Source organism: Cryptotermes secundus, unplaced genomic scaffold (assembly GCF_002891405.2).
Source record: "Cryptotermes secundus unplaced genomic scaffold, Csec_1.0 scaffold41, whole genome shotgun sequence".
NCBI lineage: Eukaryota > Metazoa > Arthropoda > Insecta > Blattodea > Kalotermitidae > Cryptotermes > Cryptotermes secundus.
The window spans coordinates 62,166-85,198 of NW_019731215.1; the positions used below are offsets into that span (position 1 = coordinate 62,166).

Here is a 23,033-nt window from a genome sequence, read left to right on the forward strand (position 1 = left end):
TGCTGCAACGTTTTCTCCATGTCAGCCAATTTAGCCTCAGTCAAAATGGCTGGTCTCCCGAATCTCTTCCTATCTGAAACTGATCCACATTCCCGAAATCGGTTCATTATTCTCGTTATCGTCGAATTGTTGGGAACTGCAGAATCCGGATATTCCCGATGAAACTCGTCTGCAACACGTGCATAGAACAACTGGCGAAATAATGTTCCACAACGAAAACTCGTTCTCAGGAAAACGACATGTGTCATGCAATAAACAAAGTCATACTGCAGATGTCATATGACTGATACATGAAAGATGGCATTTCTACTCGTTAGTATTCCTACAGTACCATCCAGCAGTAGGAGATATAATTATATTAACTGCAATACAATTTATAACAACTTTTAAGTTTTATGTGCGTGACTTTTTGATCTCCTTGTATTATATGTTTTGTTAAAACACATTTTAATCAGCCTAACTAGTTTCATGGGTACCCAAAATTGTGTGAGAACACTGAGAATTAAGAAGCTGACCACATTCATAACACGTATTCATATAAGATCTAAAAGTTTGTGACAATGGTACATTAGTAAAAATATTATGTTTCTGGGCATTATCCATCGTCCTATCTCTATCTCAAAACACCGTCCTGTTTACAGTACAAAACAAAATGTTTCGAAGACTGGATTCTGTCTCTGTCTACACATAAAACCTACTAAGTTGGATCAAATCGACATAGCTAGTCTTCGGATACCTGTACCTGTACCAAGATGGACTATACAAGCCAAGCATAGCACAAGCCATCTGCAAGAGCTAAGAAAACATTAAATTATTAAAACCTCTACACATATCAGGCCTTGCACCAGAGAACTCATATCTTAATAATTTAATGTTTTCTTAGCTCTCGCAGAAGGTTTGTGCTGTGCTTGGCTTGTATACCCCATCTTGGTGCCAGTATAGTGTCCAGAGATAGGGACTAGCTCTATCGATTTGGCCCAACTGAATAGGTTTCACCTGAAGACAGAGACAGAACCCAGTTTCCGAAACGTTGGGTTTTGTAATATAAACAACACAGTATTTTCAGATAAAAACAAGACAAAGATAATGTCCAGAAACATTATATTTGTATTAATGTATTCAAATATTTAGTATCCTTAACACGTTTCTTGTAATAACTGCAAGTCAATTCAATACACTCCTGCAGCAGTTAGAACAATAAAACAACTCTATAGATCTCGTGGTCCATTAACTTTTAACGTCTGAATGCCACATATATAGGTCGCAAGCAACAACCGGAGTTGGCCAAATGGCCTGTATATATGCCGCAGGACACATGCTCTCTTTGGGAGTGCTGACAGTTTGACCTTGGGTTTGAAACCAAAACAAACCTACGTGAGGTCATGTCAGTGGTTCATTCCTTAACTCTGAACAAAGAAATTGTTTATCACGGTACTGGTTTCGATACTATTTATGTTTAGATATGACTCTTTATGACCTGCTCAGCCAAATATAGCCCAGCTTTGTTTCGAGAACTGATGAGGAAATATTTATCGGTGCTTGCATGTGAGCGCTTCCAGACCCTTCCAGGAAGTCTGATGCATTCAAGGATTGGTTTTCAGTGGCGAATTATCAGTCAGGAAGTCAGTGTCGGATTGTCTAATATTTCTTTATCAGTCAGGAAGTCAGTGTCAGACTGTCATATATTTCTTTATATATCATTTTTATTTTGCGTCTTGAAAGAGGTATAAGCCCACTGAGCCAGTATTACTTTGTAAGTAAAAGGCATCTTCGCCACTGCGACTTTCAGTATGTGTTGGACTGGCACTCTTTTTCGACTAGTATTATAATTACTTTGCATCACTATTTTGCGAATATTACCAGCAGGTGAGAGCGTCACTTTGTCAATCAACATAATTTATTCGATTCTGCTAGAAACACCCCTCCCCAAAGATGAGTCTTCAATCGCACAAGCCGAATATCACGGTCAATGGCGTTTCTCGGGGAAGGCCAAAGTTATCAGGGGGCCCAAATGAGTTGACTGGAGGTGAAACATTCACAACACTGGTCAACCAAAGGGAAACAAAGACGTTGTCGTGTTTCGCCAAATAAGAAAAGCAGGAGCACACTCTTCTATTGTAAAAAGTGTGATTTTGCTCTGTGTGGACTGCTTCGAGAAGTGTCATGCGTGTCAGTGTGACTATCATAGTGAAGTGACTGTGAAGTGACGTAGTTCAAACTCGCATACAGTAATATTATTGTATACAGATTGATTATATTTACAATATCACCAAGTCTCAAAGCTGAATATCACAAGGCGAATATCACGGTCAGTGGTGTTTCTCGGGGGAGACAAAGGTTACCTGGGGCCCAACTGAGTCGACTGGGGGTGAAACATTCACAACAAACCAAGGGAAACAAGACGTCGTATTTGTTCTCAAAATAAGAAGCACAGAAGGATGCTCTACTACTGTAAAAAGTGTGACGTTGCGCTATGCGTGTTCGGCTACTTCGAGATGTGGGTTGCGCTATGCGTGTTGGGCTCCTTCGAGAAGTAGTACACGCGCATCAGAGTGTGAATTATTGTAAACTGTGAAGTGACACAGTTCAAACTCGCATACAGTCTGAACAAAATATTATTGTACGAGTATATAGTGTGATTATATTTACAATATCACCATGATTCAAGATGAAGAAAAAACAACGGGTAAGTCCTTTGGAATTCCATAACATATATAATAAAGATTATATTTTGCAATTCATGACAAAATAGTCAAAGTTAATTTTCGTTTGTAAAAATTGCTCTTATGTGTACATGTAGAAAAATTTATTGTCCTTCAGGTTGTTTTCAGTTTTTATTTCTATGTTGCATAGAACAGAAAATATGGATTTTTTTCTGACAGTTTGCAATGTTAATTAATCAGGGTGATTTAAATATCAGCCGCAGAGGGCTCCCGACAATTTAAAAGTCCATACGTTAAAGGTTAAGCACTGACAGTAATATCAAACAGGGTTTACACATGATTATTTTGTTCATGGATCCATAAATTCACCCTCCTGTACACCTTCACAAGGTAGTGCTTAATTAGTTAAGCACAAGAACAAAAATTACACTTTTATCTTTAAGATTATTTTGTTTGTACTGCCAATCTCTAAAAAAATGGACACCAGATCAGAATGCATTTTGTGTGCATACAGCAAAATGTACTCATAAGTACTTGCCTTCCTCACTCCAGTACAACATGTTTAGATCCACCTGCTGACTCAAAGAAGGTCCTCTGTGTGTGTTCTCTGGGCGATAAAATTTGTTGACACGGATCCAGATATCGCAAGAAGCAATGAGATCATCATTGGTTTTTGTAAAGATTGTTTTGATGTGACCAACGCAGAATGGTTCAGGTGTCTCCATGTTTGATCCCTTTACATGGTCTGATGATTTACGATAGAACTCTGGATAAACATCTTCATCCACCTAACAAGAAATCACAAATAAGAATCTTGGAAAATATGAATGTCAGAATAGATTAACACTTTGCAGACCGGAGATTTAAATATTTAAATCACCCTGGGGACTGGCATTTTTATACCTACTACCCTAACTTGTGCATTTTTCACTTTAAAATTAATATAAAATCCCCCAATTAATTTTATGAACTAAAATTTTTGGAGAACACTTACCATTGCTCCCAGAAGTGCTTGAGAGTGTGATATTTCTGGAAACATTCCCCTTTGTGAAGTGGCATTATACACTTGCAAATGTAGACAGTCATAGTCCTTTTTTTGTGAACTGCGCAAACACATCATTGCCTAGAAGGATGCTTTCCATTGGAATGTTAACTCTTCACAATTTTCACGAAGGTATGTTTCCACATATCAGCCGAGAGTCACCCAGGGGTGTCCACATGAGGCCTGCGTGGGGTGGGATTAGACAGGCCGTCATACTAACACTGAGTCTGCCGCCGGTTCTGCCACCACCGTGTGGACTGTAGCCCAGGCTTTTGTCACATTCAGCAGAAATGCCTTGTATTTCATATTTGAATGAGCGTTTAGATTTTTGAAAACCAAAAATGAATTGAAAATAGCACAATTTATAAGCCACAAGGCAACTTTCTTTGTCCACTTTACTGTTTGCAGAAGAAGAGAATAATAGGCCAAGTACTGATCGGCTCTATCAACTCCCTTCATGAACATATTATACTCGGAAATACAAACAGGCTTCTTTACCTGTCCATGTCTCCTTTGAACATCAACCATGCTCAAAATGTGAATTGTGGAAATCATATTCACAACATGTGTATCCCTCCAGCAGAGAAGAATATCCCCCTTCCTCCTGAATGTGGTTTCACCACGTTTAAGGGATTTACATTCGTCTTTCAGATCTGTACGAAGGCCTCTGTTCACCCTAATTGTTCCACAAACAAGTGTAGGTGTTCTGCAGTTGTCACACTGTTATAATAATTGTCTTGATAGACATGGTAATTTTGATCAAGATAGGGTTCCGAAATGGAAAGAATAGTTTCTTGTAATTTCTTTCCATCACCAGAATAAATTCTAAATTTCCAATATAGCCTGAAGTGCTTTCAGTAACTACACAAACAAGCAGGCCATATTTTGTAAGTTTCCCAGGATTATATGTTCACATAGTGCACTACTCACTGACAGCATGCTATGTACAGCTTGAAGAAATAAAGGCATTAATTTTCCTTTGCAGGGGCATACAGTTACAGCGAGGTCAAGTAACTGATTAGTCAGCAAACATTCCAGAGGCTTATCACGCACCTGCAGGCAGCTACAAGCAAGCTGGGTGGCGTCAGAGCAATGTATGGTGTGTTGCAATTTATCATATTCTAAGAACGTATTGTAACGTGTTTCGTTACTGAAGACGCCGTAGAGATGGTTAATTGGTTTATTTAACGATCTACAAGTAACGGCTACAATTACTTATCACACAGTTGCGGGGTTTCATACTTTATAACCCTAATCGCATTAATCTGTTACCACTGTTGCGGGGTTTCATGACTTCTAACCCTATGCGCAAATCAGTTCACTCTGTCTTCAGTAGTCTACACGTTTACAGTAGGGGAGCTTTGTATCACTGTATCACACGCTCCCAATTACACAATCACACACACGTCCGGTTCTTCTTTCCGCGACCGCTGCTATACTCCAACTGTAGTCGGCTGACTGGAGAACTGTTGATAACACACTCGCTCGATTACTACTGAACTTGGCGACTGCTGCTATATGTCAACTCGACTCGGCGACTGTTACGTTACAACTAACTCGTAGCTGCTGTGCAGTTCCCTTATATAGCCGCAGTGGTTGCCTGTTGCGTAATGAGTGCCACGTCATCTTGTTACGTCACCGCTGTTGACTCGCGTTGCTTAGCTACCAGGTTGCGGGGACTCGGCTAACTTCGGCTCCGCTCGACACGTCACCGCGGGGAGAGTGGCGGGGTGGACTCACCTATTACGAGAGTGCTATGTTACCGCCACGTGTCGCTGGGGAGGTAGGGGTCCTCCGTTGCACAACATGTCACAGTATTAATACGTGACTGGTCCACCACGTTTAAAAGCGAAAAATGTATTAATGTGTGCACGGTCCGCGAAGTGTTAAAATTCATATTTGAAAACAGATTTTTTAGCTTGACTTAAAAGTTAAAACAAGCACAAAAAGTAACTCCCTTTGCAACCACTCACAAGTTCAAAAGGATTACTATGCATACCAAAAAATAGTTAATGTGAAACCCCATTAATAGCTAGTTTGCCATTTGAAAGTAGTGTAGTAGTAAGACAATTTTTTGGAGATAATGAATGGTGCAAAATGAAACACAGACTATAAACCAACTATATTCAGAAAAAAAGGAAAAAAAAATACTGCCCAGACCTCCAAAGGCGGCAATCTACCCAATATCCCATTGGTAGAAGGAGCAGAAAGCTGCAAACCCTAGCGGTTTAAGATTTTAAGTATTAAGAATTCTATTAACACTTTAACTCAACCCATTTTAGCTTAATTTAAAATCTTTGGAAAACTTTGAACTTGATGTACTATGATTTATATAATAGTAGTTTCCTAAAGTCTTATTTGCCTTCTGAAGATGGTCACTGACCAAAACATGTAAAGGCATCATATGTATATAAATATACTTTTGAGTCACAATGGATGGTGTAATCAAATCATTCCATAGTGTAGACAGATTAATTAACTCCATGGAGCAGGGTCATTCTTAAGAAGCAGCCAAAAAAACTTGTCTGTTATGAACTTGAAAAGTTCTTTACTGTGATTGTCATTAGAGCCAATTCTGAGCCAAATGAGACATCCACACATTGCGAAGTGCAGCTGCTTTGCAAATAGGACTAACCAAGCACTAACCAAAAACCACCCCTACAAGATGGCAGCTTTCTTTATTGTTTCCTGTGACACAATTAATATTTTCCAGCACTGTTAAATGTATGTTTATGCAGATCTAGAATGAGGGAAATGCACATGCATTGAAAATGAATTACAGACTGAGAGCTGAAGAAAAAAGAAACAAAAGGCTTTTTCTGAATGGTTAAAAAATAATGTACCTAATTACTGTGACATAACCACCTAATCATTGCCCAATGCATGGTAACAACTGCATAAACATAGAAAAACCTAGCCCTTCACTAGGCAACAATTGCTACAACAGTTAGAGACGGTCTTAGAAGTGGTGCTCTGGTAAAGTCCAAGCCAATGTTATATAAGGAGAGAATTAGTTGCAGCAGAGAATAGAGAGTTTGAGTTGCTGTCATGGATTAGTTGTGGGCCAGTTGCCATCCAACAAAAACATGCCTACAGAAGCTGAGGAATCTACATTGTTGGAGACGTTACCCAGCAACAGCTAGTGAAGACATAGAAGCTTTAATGTTTGTAGTAGTAATCTATAGTGTGTGTAGATCTTTGACTCTGTTATAGAAACCTGTAGCTACAAGTTATGTGAGTCCAGTAAAGCAAATTATCAATTCAAACCACATGTCTAGTCACTAAAACATGACAGTATGTACTACATCTGCCAGTCTGTCCAGACAAAGGCTGGGAGAATACTTTGAAACAAACTATCACCGCTCCCTTGCTCATCCTTTCCATTCATCACTTATAATCACTATATCATCTTACCGATGCTACATAATAACAATGGTTGATAAGCATCATAAAGTAAACCCAGCATTATATTTACATCTGTTCAAATATGTGTTTTTATATGATCTTCCATAGTTATGGTATGAAGGAAACCGAATTTTCTTTGTCATATCATTTTCATTTCCACGACTTTCACATTTTCCTCAATTTTAGATTTATTTTAGGTGGCCCCTTAAATGCAAAATCAAGGTTTTGCTGTAATCCTAATTACAGCTGTGAAACAGAACTACTTAGACTTAAATACAGAGCATGAAGTAACTTTTCTCTATGAGGTCAGCAGCTCATAAAGAACAAATTAAGATGGTAATCTGCCATGATTTCTTCAACTTCATTCATCATTATGAAGAACACAGACAAAATAGTAGTTCTTTTTTTTTTCTATTTGACAGAAGACCGCTAGCAGAACAAGAAGATTCAGAATTCAAGTTTCAACTGGTAGTGAAGAAAGATCATCTGCCATGCTGGTTGTTGAACCAATGACCAAAGCAACAGCCATTCATTTTATGGCACAGTCAAAGATCAGAACATTCTAGCTTCAAGCATGGTTTCATCATTTCAAAACAAGAAAAGACAGCAGCAAACACAGGGTACCAGGTGAAAGATGTGGGTTTTCGAAGTTATATAAATACAAGAAAATCTTTACATCTTCTCAGTTCATAAATGGCAAAGCTAGCAGCCAGGAGACAGACTTCAAGATAATATATTCCAACTATTTTCAGATATTACGAGTACCCTTTTGAATGAGTATCTTTACAAATTTTATAAATTGTCATATTGAGGATTCACTCCATTTACAGTATTTCTACTTAAAATATACACACTTTACTTAGATACATGCAAAAGATGCATTCCACAAATAACGCAGTGAACAAACAAAGCAATGTTAAAATGGATATGCTACAATGGAGTTAGATATCCTGCTAACAGGTTTGCCACAATTCTAATTTTGGTGAACAGAATCATTCATAGTTTTACCAACACAGTGACAAAGCACAATGTCCAAGAAGACAGTAACCATTGGTAAATTTGGAACGTATGGCTGATAAAATTATATTAACCTTCTTATCCCTGTCCTTGTCCTTTCGGATTACAGCCACTGGGGCTAAATTCTTGAACTTGAATGATCCAGGTTGTATGAACACTGAAGAACCAACACGATACTCTTCTCCCATCATTCGTACGACACCAAAGAGTACCTGAACATAAATGACACACAATAAAAAGTTCAGTTGATGTAAAATAATTTATGCAATGGCTAAACAGACTAACATCAGCAATGTTGTACAGCAGCATTCCAAAGTATATCACTTATTTTCACTTCTTATTCACTGTCTCATTTAACACAAGTCTGCATATGAGATGCTGAATAAGAAGTGAAAATAGAATTAGCAGTTTTGACTAAATAAACGCTTTTATATAATGTATGCCAAATAAATACATACCTGAAATCCCTGATATTCATATTATGATCTCTATTTTGTAAGAAACTAACTACATCTACACAATATTTCATCATGACTGGTTGAGATACCATACTTCATCACTGGTAGTGGGTGAGTCTGTAGATTACAATACAGATGGTAAGCGGTAAGCTAAGTGTTGTATAGCTCAACGCAGGATCTTGATCCTTGCAGGAATCTGACATTCATGAAGCTCTATGTTAGTAGGAAGGCAGGGTAAAAGTATGTAGAAAACTTTGCATTCAATCCAGCTGGTCTCCAACATATGGTATTTGGCATCTTTCTTAAATCTCAAACTACAAGTTTAAGAAAAAGGAAAATGATGTAGATCAAGGATCAGATATCTGAAAGAAGTTCCTCTGCTGTGTAAAGAAAAGGGGAGGTTTTCATATCCAGACTCATATGATGAATAACAGTGTTACCACTAAATCAATACAAATGACCTCTTTATGAGTTAATGGAATATTACCTCCTGATTTTCATTTGTAATCCCTAATCTTTCATCAATGATTGGTCTCTGGTATTTTTGCTCAAGATACAACCGCTCACATGATGCACAGAACCTGGAAGAAAAACATTAAGTAAAGACAGAGGACCACTTATTGGAAATTAGGAATCCTCATGGAGGGTTTCCATAATTTGGGATTCATATTCATGACCATTTGGTTAGGTTCAAAACCCTAAGAATACTGGATATACATATGATGGGCAACACTGGAAGGACAACAGTGCAACAATATCATAAATTCAAAATCATAGGAATAACTGTCAGAACTCAACATGGTTTACATCTTAAATTTTATCAATGGCAGAACTATGCAGTGGTACCTAGAAAAATAATATTTATATTTAATATTAACCTGTATTTGAGCTCTTCTTTCAGACAAGGTGGATCTGCAGCCAAGTCTTCAAATCGGGCATGTATCCAGTTGTATCTGAAAAAGTGAAGTTAAAAAGGTTGTGTACACATTTTTGGTTGTTGCAGCTTACCAATAACACTATCCAAATAACTATTCCCCAAGACGGAAATAAAAATACTGTAGCAATATAATGAATACTGGATAGAGTAATGACATATATACATTTTAATCATTTTATAAAGGAGACATGATGGCATACAGTGCAATGGTTTGACGTAAATAAAACCACACCTGAAGATGGCACATTAGTGCCAAAACATGTAGTGAAGAGAAAAGTGAAATTGTGTGCGCTGTAAGACGGTTGGTGCAAATACACATCATGAACGAGTAATGTCTCTGTCGGGTACTGGTATTCTACTTGAAATTCTTTGCACCACAAAAATTTGGTAATCATAGGTTAATGAAGGATTTGAAGTTCTCACAGTGGTGGTTATGAAGAGTTCTATCTTCTGGGATATAACACTATGTAGTCCATTGAAAGTCGACTAATGATCCTTCAAAACATCGGATGACTTTCAATGGACTACACAGTGTTATATCCCAGAAGATAGAACTCTTCATCATATTGTGGAATATTTGCTCGAAGCAAAAAACGTGGAGCCAGAAGAAACGTACATTGCTGGCAACAGCACAGTAACAACATTTGACTCAGTGTTTTCTATGCAGTCCACACTACATTTCCACAGCAAAAGGGATGTACACAATAGAGGAACTGTTCAAAGTGATATTTTCTATATGGTCTATGCCAAGGCTACATAAGAAGTCCATTTTGTGTCGTTTGTTCAGCCTAGGAGCTACCAGCTGAAGCTAACGGTCAGAGTATGAGGCTGGCGTAAGATGTCAGCCAGACTATATGGACATGAGCTCAGAGTCAAATGAATGTCTGCTGTTGGAAACAGGTGCCAAGCAACATGACAGGACACTAGTCTGTGTGCGACAGTGATCTGTGAAGTGTAGCCATGATCTGTAAAACTGTCTAGTAAATCCAGTTATTAATCCAAAATCCATCTATAGTCACCTAACATGTGACAATATTGTACCAGATGAAGAATAGTCGCTTCAAGAAGAGTAGCCGAAACAACAGATGCTGCAAGAACAGCCACCGAGGAAAAGGAACGGGGNAGCCGAAGATAGCCGAGCCCCGTAACCGGGTAACTATGCAAGGCGAATCAACAGCGGTGACGTAACCGGACAGCGTGGCTAGCAACAAGGGTGCCTATTACGTGGCCGTATTGTCCGATCGAGGCTACATAGGGAGAAGCGAAGGCTATTCACAGTCAGTTGTACTGTAACAGTCGCCGAGTAGAGTTGTACTGAGTCAGTCAGTGAGTCCTGGAGCTACCGCCGAGTTAGCCAGCAACTAGTCAGTTGTATTCTGGCATTTGGAGTGTACTAATTGTGATACTGCAGATAGCAGTAATCGTAAATCTGTAATTTGGGTGATTGTAAGTGCGAATGTGAAATAAAATTCGCTACATCGAATACATCGAGAATTTATTTGTCGCGATATACGCCCGATACGCGACAACTGGTGTCAGAAGTGGGATCAGTAACGCAAAACACGTTACACTGGTGTCAGAAGTGGGATCAGTGACGCAAAACACGTTACACTGGTGTCAGAAGTGGGAAGTTTATGTTAGAGGTGGGGGGGGACTGCAATTAGAAAAATACAGGACATAGAATATCATTAAATGAGATATAGGTACACTTATAACTAAGTCCTGCCAACTTGCAGCATATCACACGAGTAAGATAGAGTGGGGCAAGTGCATGGTAAAATCTGGATAGTTCCATTTTAAACTACTCTAGCTAATTGCAAACAGGTTATAAAATACAGAATAACTAGGGTTTTGGATTTTCTCCATCATCCAGAATTCTAGGTAATAGAGGACACTCTAGATAACAGAGAACACAGCGTTTCGGAAACTGGATCTGTTTCCGTCTTCAGATGAGAAAGGTAGACAACTACTCAGTTGGGCCCCTTAGAAATAGCTAATCTCAATCACTAGACAACTCCTGTCAGATTTACCCCACTACAGTATGTGCCAAAATATGCAGTACTGAAACTCGCACATGTGCATTTGTCAACGGGGCATAGCTCCAGCTGCACGTGTTTCCAGTAGTGAAAAGGAAGTTGTGTTGTGCAGTTGTTGGGAATGGGTCTCTCGACGGAGGAGAAAGTATTCATAGTTGAATATTATTTCCGCTCACATGGAAGTGGTTGCCAGACAACTCGCTTCCTTGGTTTTGAGTGGCCAGATGTTACTGTCCAGAAACCGCTACACAGTATACATGTAACAATATGGGGTGCTGTCTCAGCACACGGCATATTAGGGCCCTATTTCATTGGGGAAGGCTCTTACCGTCACCCAAGAACACTACAGGGACAGATGATCATGATCCAGCCATTTCTTCATGATTTGAGAAAGTTCTGACATCCAAGGTGCTTTAAGCAGTGGTATCAACAAAACATCTTTTTCATTTCAGTACTGTACATTTTGGCACATACTGTATTTCAACATATAGGACTAGGCTAGTTCAGTGGGCAATAACAAGAAACCATAAAGTAAAAACTGTGGTAGACCATGCACATGCATGGAACTAGGATAAAATGGAGGTAGAATTTGTGTTAGAAACTTAGCTGACAAAAACCAAGTGCATGAGCACCAATGCAAAGAAATGGGAAAAAATTGTGAAGACATGTAATATCTACCACTAGTGCCAGCTGCTGAGTAACCTGAACACTTGAGACTAGAACCTTGTGGAAATGCATGAAGAGTTTGTCACGTCATACAGATCTCTGTGAGTTAGAAACCTCATTGTTGATCAGGGGTATCCAGACAGGAGAAATGTCCAACCTGGGTTGGCTGATTAGATTGGTTAAGCATCTCATATGGGCCGATTCCTTAATATCCTATACCTGTTGTTGCTTTCAATTTCCAAAATCCTGACATCGTACCAGCCTACTCTGTGACTCTCTTCATAGGCATGTTGGGCTAATTTTGATTTTTCTAGAAGACCCTGTTGGAGATTGTGCCTATGTTCATGGATTTTTGTTCAACAACTTGACATCTGTTAAAATTCTGAAGGCAAGCCAGAATGCGGAAAAATTATTTATGTACTCTTCATGACAAATCCAAAGAAAGTGAGGGTGTGTAATACCTGTTTTCTTTTTATTTAAATTGTTCCTCTCATGTGACAAAGTGTATAAAATAAAGAATTTCTATGAACTATAAGTCACACCAGAATTACAAACATTTTTCTAAAACTCAGTACAGTGTGTTTATGGCTACTGCTACAAAAATACTCTTTATTTATAAACTTATCTTGAAGCATACATATAACCACAATTTCTTATAGATCAATATTTTTAAGCAAAAGAGACAAGCAATTCTTCTATTGTTGCATGTTTATTTGTTGCCATGGGACAGTGTTTACCAAGCTGCTGCCTGGCAATGATGGGGAGGGGGTCAGGGGGGATACACAGACACCAAGGTGATCTCACAAGCCCACTTTTATTGTTTCAAAATAGAGAAAGTAGGCAAAAAATAATATGTCATACTGTTTGAAAGCACTTCCCATACTGGAGTAAGTGCTTGACCTGCTCAGGGTGATTGTATCATGATCACACACTTCCCATAGTAGTAAAAATTCAAGGGGCAAGTCAGTTATCCATCAAAAACAAGGAAAAAACTAATAAAACATAATAATTTACACTCACATGAGTAAAGTGTGCTAATACAAAGAGGGAAACTTCACAAGGTCAAAATCCAGCAAATGAGCAACAGCGCACTGCACCTCTCTGAAGGTTGATGTGGAAGACTGAACTAACAGCTGGTTTAGCCTCACTCACCATCATGAAGTCATACACTCCTGTTTGTCCATAGGGCAACTACAGTATTGGTCAACACACTAGCATGCTCTCATGGAAATATGTTTAACATCTGATCAACACAATTGCTGCATTCGTGCTTTTGCCTCATTCTATCTTACTTGAGTTCTTAATTTATACACATTGAGGTGCTTGCTTAAAGCAGTAAAAAAGGGTAGAAAGGTATACCACCTGGTACTTTCCATAGGTTTTTTCTACTTTGCACACATGTTACAAATCTCTTATCAAAACCTGTATTACATAATCATATCTAATTCAGTATGCACAATAAAGAATAATGTTTCCAAAAGAAGATGTAGATTTTAACAAAATCTACATTTTATGCTAGGTACCAATTTTTGGTCTGACTGGTAATTTTTCAGAAGAAAAATATATAAAACAGGAAATACTGAAAAAAGGCAGAGTTACAGCAAGAGTAGTGTGTATATTAAGCTGACTTACTGTTTTTGAATGAAAAATGTCTTGCCATCATCTTTAATAGGATGTTCGTGGGGCAATTCCAGTCCTCCAAGCTCTGCCCAGTTGCTGGGGAGGACCTTCTGTATGACTGTTGCCTTTCCTGTGATTGCTGATGGGTCAAAATCCTCACATTGGTCAACCACAAACAACTCCATTGGATCTGAAGTCTCTCCAAGAACTGTGTCAGAGCCTCGACTACAGAAATTTCAAACTACTGAATATCATACATGTAATATTATAATTGGTGGCTTTGCATGCTATACCATTGTTTTACAGTTCCAAATTTGTACTATTATGTTCCTTGTTTTGCAGTTGAAAATTTGTACCACTAAGTTCCAAGCATAAAAATTATGATTCAGATATTTGCTGGAAAATGAAAAGAACATTTGGCAAGTGCCTCTTGTAAGTTACAATTGTGCTGCCAGTATTCATGTGTCTGAAGGAGTGGCAATCTATCCAAAGACCTGAGAGAGAAAGACATTAACATTAACATCCATATCCTAATAAAACATTAATCAGACATACAGTACAATGATACCGATGTTCTTATTTAACCCAGAGAAATAGCTGAAGGTTGCTCATTGTCACTGTAGCTTTCCTTGTGTTCTTGACCAACATGACTATTGGCTTCTGAAGTATTCTGTTAGTTCACACATGTTAGAACAGATCAGAACTTTATTCAATGTAAAGTTTTAATGAATGCATTATGTTTAGTTAAACGATCTTTGTTTACCATAAGCACATACCAGAACCAATGGCCATGAACACGCTTCGCACCAGTCTTGTCTTCAAACAGATACACAACTCGGGCAATGAAGAGTGCCGTGGCAGGGTCCAGAGGTTCAACCATTATGCAGTCATTAAGCTTAATTTCCTCAGCATTTACCATAACAGCACTGGTAACAAGAATAAAAATCACAATTTACATCAAAGTATAAAAATACCTATATTATGGTTCTGAAAGATGAAAGAAGGTATTTTTCATAAATATTTTATAACTATATTTACTGGTAGTTGGTTGAGGCACTACGCTACAAGCCAGAAGGTCACAGGTTTGACACCTGATGAGGCGGATTTTTTTTTTCTTTCAATTTATCTAATTCTCCCTGCCACACTATGGTTCCTGGAGTTGACTCAGCCTCTAATAGAAATGAGTACCAGGAATGTTCCTGGGGGGTAAAGGGCGGCTGGCATGTAAGGCTGAAAATCTTACTGCCATCTTTGAGCCAACTGTCTAAAGAAAATGTGGGAGCCTTGATGCCTCACAACCCTTTGGATCTTCACGGTCTGTTACAGTACCTTTTCACTGGCAAATACAGCACATCTAATGCATGAAAGCAGCTGCTGAAATCAACTGAAAATTTAATATTAATACTCTTCTGTTGTTATGGACCTTCTCACAAAACTCCGATATAAAAAAATGCAAAGCAGAAATACTGAAGAATGGTCCTAAATACAGCATAAATCTGGCGTAATAACTTAGCCTACTATAGCTAGCACTATGTGACTCTTTCCTGTGCCATACAGATGATTCTCACTACCACGTTCATATTTAAAATAATTATATTCAGAATTATTCAACTTGCAGACCATGACAGTAAATTATAGAATAATTATTAACACCATCCAGTGTGATTCAATTTCTAGATATTTATTGCCTTTACATGCTTGGGTCAGTTGGCCATCTTCAGAAGGAATAAGATCAACGTGTTCATATATGTATTATGAACTTTGTAACAGTACTTCCTGAACGTGTCAATCTTATGCCTTCTGAAGATGGTCAGCTGATTGAAACATATCAAGGCAATAAATATCTACAAATTGAATCACACTGGAGAGTGTTAATAATTATTCTATATTTTAGTTTACTAGTGTAACAGACCAGAATGAACAAGTTAAGTTGCATGACACTATTTCTTCCGTGTTTCATATTTGACAATGTGAATCTCACAGTTTATGTATAACTGAATTCATACCCCATAAACTCCTGCATTTTCACCAGTCACAATAAGGTAACAGCAAATGTTCAATGTTCGATTATTTATTGGGTTATACTTGCAGTTTTAAAAATAGCTTACAATAACATCACATACTTAAAAAAAATAGTTTGTTAACACACTGTTACAGTAGATTCTAATGAATACTGATGAAGGTATATAATTTACATTTCATGCATCCTGTTGTGTTATAATAGAAAACTTCTTTATTAAAACTGTCACAATACAACTATATCGAAAATTATAACTGCTAGTCAAGCAAGTTGCATATATAAATACATGAACTAGATATAGTTGTGTTGTGACGGTCTTAATAAAGAAGTTGAAGGTATATAACACTTGGAATTACTAGGTTTTTGGACTTTGTCCATTGTCTGATATTCCAAAAAAACACTGAAGAACACAACGTTTAGGGAACTGGATCTATTTCCATCCTCAGGTGGGTGGGGAGACACCCATTCTGTTGCCAGAGCAGGTATCTCCCCCACTCACCTGTGAACAGAAACAGATCCAGTTTCTGAACTGCTGTGTTCTCTAGCATTTTTTAGAATACTGAACGATGGACAAAGTCCAAAAACACAACAACTTAACACTGTTATAGTACTCACTTGTAGTATTTCCGTTTCCCATCATCCTTAATGGGATTTCCAATCCATCTGATATCACGCTTCTCACGAACACAGATACCCTTATGGCTGCTAGAAAACAGTATTTCTGACCTAGCACTCTCTGATAATAGATAATAATCCTCATCATCCTCTGGCTCAGAGTCATCTGCCTCCTGGATGGCCATATTAGGGCACCTGACAACAGCAACACAAGTCTGTGACAATATTTTTAGAATTGCAAGCATCTATATTTAGAGCTCAATAACTCCAGGATATGAGCCTTCCACAGCATCTAAAATTTTCAATGCAACATCTATAACTTTCTAAAAAAAAATTAAATTTGCACTTCAGTTCTGATTCCATCATACAGACTGTAACTTCAGATAATGGAACCACCTCGTCAAAAAAAAAAAAAAAAAAAAAAAAAAAAAAAAAAAAAAAAAAAACTAAAAAAAAACTCGTGTTCTGTGTCATCTGAGGACGGTACAGAACACAGACTGACACATTCAGTGACTTGAAACAGATTACAGCAAATCTGAATGTGCATTTCAGAAGTTCTCTAGCGCCAAACATGTCTGAACAATGCTTTATATGTCCTTGAACCATAGCCTCTTAATTTTATTTATTTCACACTCAAATAAATTGAATATGGTGGGGCAAAGAAACCTGATGATTTTCAAAAGTATATAAAGCAGTGAAATTCTATTTCAATTTCTAATTTATTGTTACAAAATGAATGAACATCAGATGCCACTTTATTCCACATACATTTCATTATGTCTCTGTTTATTTTGTTTTGAAAAGTATATCACTAAGATGCTGCAATCACTGCATACATACTCTTCCAACCTTGCTCGCAGGTTTCTCAGTGCTTGCCTTGCCATGTTTTCTGGCATCACTGAAATTTGTTTCTAATTGTGATCTTGAGGTCATTGATGGCCAGTGATCTAGTGGTGTACACTTTCGCTTTGAGGTATCTCCAAAGCATATAATCAGAGGAAGAGAGATCAGGTGAATGTGCAGGCCATGGAAGCTTGTCACGCAGTGAAATAATGTGCTCTGGAAACATTTCCCAAATGACCTCTATGGACATTCTCGCCTTATGGGCAGTTGCACTATCATGCTGGAACCATATGGTCAAGAACTCAATTCCATGACTCAGTTATTGTGTGATGAGGAAGTTTCATAACGTTTCAACATAATGAACAGATGCGACTGTAACTGCACGTTCATCTTTGTCTTTAAAGAAATAAGGGTCTATGACTCTGAAATTTGCTGCTTCACAACAGTCACATGTGCACTGTGATGAGGCCATTCATGGAGCTGCTGCCAACATAATGCATTTTACAAAATGTCTGGTTCCTTTGCCGCACCCTGTACTACCCTATAGAAATAGCTTTTTGAAGATATAATTTTAATCGTGTGAAATTATTTGAGATGTTCATTTCAAAACCAATAAATAAAAACAATATACATCCAATATTTCTTTCCATTTCTATCCTGGCTCTTAAATCTGGAGATGGCATACAGAGCAACACAAACTTCTTAAGGTTGCATACATATTCAAATATGACATGTATATTGATCCTGCTTGGCAAGGGAAAAGGATTTACTTCTGTGGTGATGTCATTATTCTGTTTATAACAACATGATGAATACAATGAGCACTGATAGACAGACCATGGAGGTGAACACCTGGTATTACTTATATTCACAAGGTTTCAGCTTCCTCAGCAGATGGAAAAGACAGGTGATAAAATCTGCAAGGGCAGTATACTGACTTACAGAGACCACAAAAAGTCAGAATTATATTTTCTAAGATAACACATCATCAATACACAATGACAATAGAATAAATTAATATATACATACACATACACACACACACACATACGACGGGGTACCCAAAAGAAACTGAACTAATATTTTTGTGGGCAGAGCTTTTGTAGTTCCGCATTTTGCCGCTATGAGCGCATAGAGCTAACATTCCTGAGTCGATAAGCCAACTACCGTTGCTTCAGAAGGTAAGGACCAGTTTCGGCAGAGTTTATAGTGACAACTGTTTTGCGTGATCGTCGTTTTTGCAATCGCTGATTTTTGTGAACAGCGCGCAGCGGTGAAATTCTGCTTGTTGCTTGGAAAAAGTGGAACAGAAACTCTTGAAATGTTAAAAATGGCGTACAAGGACGATGCTATGGGGAAAACTCAAGTGTTTGAGTGGTTTTCCCGTTTCAAAAATGGTGAAATGTCAATTGATGACAAACCTCGTTCTGGTTGTCCTTCCACGGCCCGAACACATGAAAATGTTGAAAAAATTCGTGAAATCATCAAGGAAGATCGATGACGGACCATTGAAGAAATTGTGGAGCTGTCGGGAGTGACTTGGAGCTCAGTTCAGCGAATTTTGACAGAAGATTTGGGAATGAAAAGGGTGGCTGCGAAATTCGTGCCACGACTGCTGACTGCTGAACAAAAACAAGGTCGCGTGGAAGCATGCTGTGCTTTGAAAGAAGAGTCCCGAAATGATCAAAACTTTTTTTTGTTTCCTCGAATGAAAAGAGACATGAAAGGAAAGCATTTTCCTGATGTTGCTGAGGTGAAGGAAAAAACGACAGAGGCGCTGTCAAGCATCTCAGAAGATGAATTTAGACAATGTTTTGAAAAATGGAATAAAAGACTAGACAAGTGTATTAGTGTAAGTGGAGAGTACTTTGAAGGGGATTGAAGGTTTGTGCTTAAAATTAGAATAAATAAGTTTAAAAAAAATAAGTTCGGTTTCTTTTGGGTACCCCCTCGTATGTAACTTCAAGTTGAATCTAGGAGAAAACACTGCCATTCGTTTGTTTACATAACCACTGCAAAAGGAATGTGTTTGCCAAGCCATTGCCTAGTAATGGACACCTCCGTGACACTTCTCTGGCTTTCACGCATCATGCCACAGCAGTATGTCAAACTGTGACTGAAAAGGATGTATCTCTGCTGTTTATGATGAACTAGACAATCACAGTGCTGCCTACTCAAGGTCTAGAGGGGTTAGGAATTTTTTTTATCAAGTATCTTTTTTTAAAGAAGATTTTGTCAAAAACAGTTCCTCCACATAGCAGCACCATTTAGTGCATATTACTTTTCTATCAAGTTCAGAATCTTAGTGTAGATCCAGATAGTTGTCTTTACAGAAGTTTTAAAGTTGGTGGGTTTAGGTATTTTAATTATTTTTAACAATGAAGAAAGCAGTCTTCTGGGATTTGGCACCATGTATATGTGGTGTTAACCGACGTTTCTTCTACCCTGAAGCTGGAGGCGATACGTTCCTCCGAAACGTCGGTTAACACCACATATACACGGTGCCAAATCCCAGAAGACTGCTTTCTTCATAGTCACCGCCATGAAAGCCTCAAATCTTACATAGTGTTCCTATATGGGGAGGCTACTCAACGACACATCTGACGACTCGAGACGCTACGAACCAAGAAGACTAAACTACTCTGTACCCTTCCCTTCCTTCTTAGATGCAGAGACCAAAACACCATCCCTCGTTTCAGTCTGCTTTTACCGGTTCTCACGGTCTCTTTGCTTGCAGATTTCTTATATTTTTTCTTCTACCCTGAAGATTGAGGCGATACGTTCCTCCGAAACGTCGGTTAACACCACATATACATGGTGCCAAATCCCAGAAGACTGCTTTCTTCATAGTCACCACCGTGAAAGCCTCAAATCTTACATATTTTTAACAAATTTACCATTAAAATTTTAGAGGTTTCTATGCTAATGCAGCTAAACTATTCATACTGAAGGACACTTTTTATTACCTGCGTTGAACACAACACTGTTTGTTGCGTCCCACACCTCCAAATTTGACCATGTCCTGACATGACACACAGGTCCCACAGTCTGGCAGCTGGCATGCCTCACAAATACCACACCTGCGACGTCGAGGTCCCTACATACACCATTTAAGATAAATAACTATCAGACATCCAGAAGAGATTACCAATCATTTGCAAATTTGCACCATCAAAAATCGGCTGATTTCAAAACAGCTAAATTAAAAACTTATTAAAGAATGTAAAATTCTGTATTATGAGACTATGAATATGTTTACAATACATGTGTGAAACATTTTGTGCCATCAGAACAATTTAAATATAATTTAATAATGCAGCAAATACTGTTTGCTGCTTTTATAACTGCAATTCAAGAAGAGCTTTGACTAATAAATAAAGAGTTATCAATATGATTGATCAAGAACTGTTTAACCTTTAACATCTGAATGACACATATATAGGTAGCAAGCAGCAACCGGAGTTGGCTGAATGGCCTGTATATGTGACGCAGGACACACGGTCTCTTTGGGAGTGCTGACAGTTTGACCTTGGTTTTGAAACCAAACCAAACCTATGTGAGGTCATGTCAGTGGTTCATTCCTTAACTCTGAACAAAGAAATTGTTTATCACGGTACTGGTTTCGATACTATTTATGTTTAGATATGACTGTTTATGACCTGGTCAGCCAAATATAGCCCAGCTTTGTTTCGAGAACTGATGAGGAAATATTTATCGGTGCTTGCATGTGAGCGCTTGCAGAGCCTTCAAGGAAGTCTGACGCATTCAAGGATTGGTTTTCAGTGGCGAATTATCAGTCAGGAAGTCAGTGTCAGACTGTCATATATTTCTTTATATATCATTTTTATTTTGCGTCTTCGAAGAAGTATAAACCCACTGAGCCAGTATTACTTTGTGAGTAAAAAGCATCTTCGCCACTGCGACTTTCAGTATGTGTTGGACTGGCACTCCTTTTGACTAGTATTATAATTACTTTGCATCACTATTTTGCTAATATTACCAGCAGGTGAGAGTGTCGCTTTGTCAATCAACATAATTTATTCAATTTTGCTAGAAACCGCCCTCCCCAAGATGATTCTTCAATCACACAAGCCGAATATCATCGTCAGTGGCGTTTCTCGGGGGAAGGCGAAAGTTATCAGGGGACCAAACTAAGATGACTGGAGGTGAAACATTCACAACACTGGCCAACCAAAGGGAAACAAAGACGTTGTCGTGTGTTTCGCTAAATAAGAAAAGCAGGAGCACGCTCTTCTATTGTAAAAAGTGCAATGTCGCTTTGTGTGACGTGGACTGCTTCGAGAAATGCCACGCACGTCAGAGTGTATCGTTAACTGTGAAGTGACACAGTTCAAACTTGTGTATAGCCTGAACAAAATATTATTGTACAAAGTTTGTTTATATTTACAATATCACCATGATTCAAGGTTGAAGAAAAAACAACAGGTAAGTCCTTTGGAATTTCATAACATATATAATAAAGATTATTATAGGATTCTGACGATGGTGTATAACACACTGATATGTTGGGATTTTGGACTTTATCCATCGTCCTGGTTTTTAAGATAACAAATAAAAACACGACGTTTCGGAAACTGGATCTGTTTCCGTCCTCAGGTGAAGGAAAACACCTATTCAGTTGGGTCCCTTAGAAAGAGATAGCCTCAATCACTGGACAAACCAATGTCACAAAACATGAAACAAATTCATGACAAAATAATCACAGTTAATTTTCCTTTGTAAAAATTGCTCCTTTGTGTATATGTAGAAAATTTTATTGTCTTTCGGGTTGTTTTTAGTTTGTATTTCTATGTTGCATAGAACAGAAAATATGGATTTTTTTCTGAAAGTTTGCAATGTTAATTAATTAGGGTGATTTAAATATTGGCTGCAGAGGGCTGCGGGCAATTTAAAAGTCCGTACGTTAAAGGTTAAAATCAATGTACGAAATATTTCAGCTTCAGACTCTACCAATATTGTAAATGCATGAACTTGGATGCTAGATTTTAGGTCTCATTCAAATCCTGGTTGCTTGTTAAATGTACTCTGATTACTTCTCCTACACCAAAAGACGTGTCAGTAAAATCTAAGTTTAATCATGATTATAATACTAACATAATATTTTTTCACATAAGACACTGCGTATCAAATCAGCGCAGTCCACAACCTGACTTCTATGATTTAAATGAAAGCTGGTAAGCTTGTAGGCTCCATGGTAAATAGTATTCTTGCAAACTTCTGACTGAAAGCCAATGAACTGTACCTTTCACAGACATACAACACAAATTCAGACAAAGTCATTTTGGTTTTAATTCCATCTGAAGCAAAATCTCACATTAAATTTATTACAGAATGTAATACGTAATGAAATGTAATGTGTGTGTATGGTTCATATTATTGCAATGTAACAAACAGTAAAATGTCACCATGGACCAGATACAAAATCTCTGGCAATGAAATTATGACACTGCACACTCTCAGGCCTTCTTCACAGAATGTATTGCGCAACATGCTGCATGCAAGCTGTTTTCAGTTTTCAACACGCGATTTATGTCTCTGCCCTTGAAGCAGTGTCATGTGCCATTGTTTGTGATACAGAAATATTTTGCACATTAATTGGGCAAATCTTTGTGCTTCTGTTTCTGTACCACTAGTCTTCCATCACAGAAAACTAACTGTGCATTTTTTGTTATTCAGAATGGTGAACAATG

The 23,033-nt window shown here is 38.0% G+C and overlaps 1 protein-coding gene across 2 annotated transcripts in view; it reads right to left on the reverse strand.

Annotated features, from left to right (window-relative positions):
• The window catches only part of LOC111866393 (DNA (cytosine-5)-methyltransferase 1), an 88,816-nt gene that overhangs the window by 42,465 nt on the left and 23,318 nt on the right, over positions 1-23,033 (reverse strand). For both annotated transcript variants that reach the window (XM_023855293.2, XM_023855292.2), the window contains exons 10-17: positions 20,289-20,419; positions 16,480-16,674; positions 14,621-14,770; positions 13,857-14,069; positions 9,464-9,538; positions 9,073-9,166; positions 8,202-8,339; positions 3,202-3,451 (exon numbers count right to left, since the gene is read on the reverse strand). In XM_023855293.2, the coding sequence (XP_023711061.1) occupies positions 3,202-3,451; positions 8,202-8,339; positions 9,073-9,166; positions 9,464-9,538; positions 13,857-14,069; positions 14,621-14,770; positions 16,480-16,674; positions 20,289-20,419 (1,246 nt within the window). The remainder of the gene's footprint in view (positions 1-3,201; positions 3,452-8,201; positions 8,340-9,072; positions 9,167-9,463; positions 9,539-13,856; positions 14,070-14,620; positions 14,771-16,479; positions 16,675-20,288; positions 20,420-23,033) is intronic.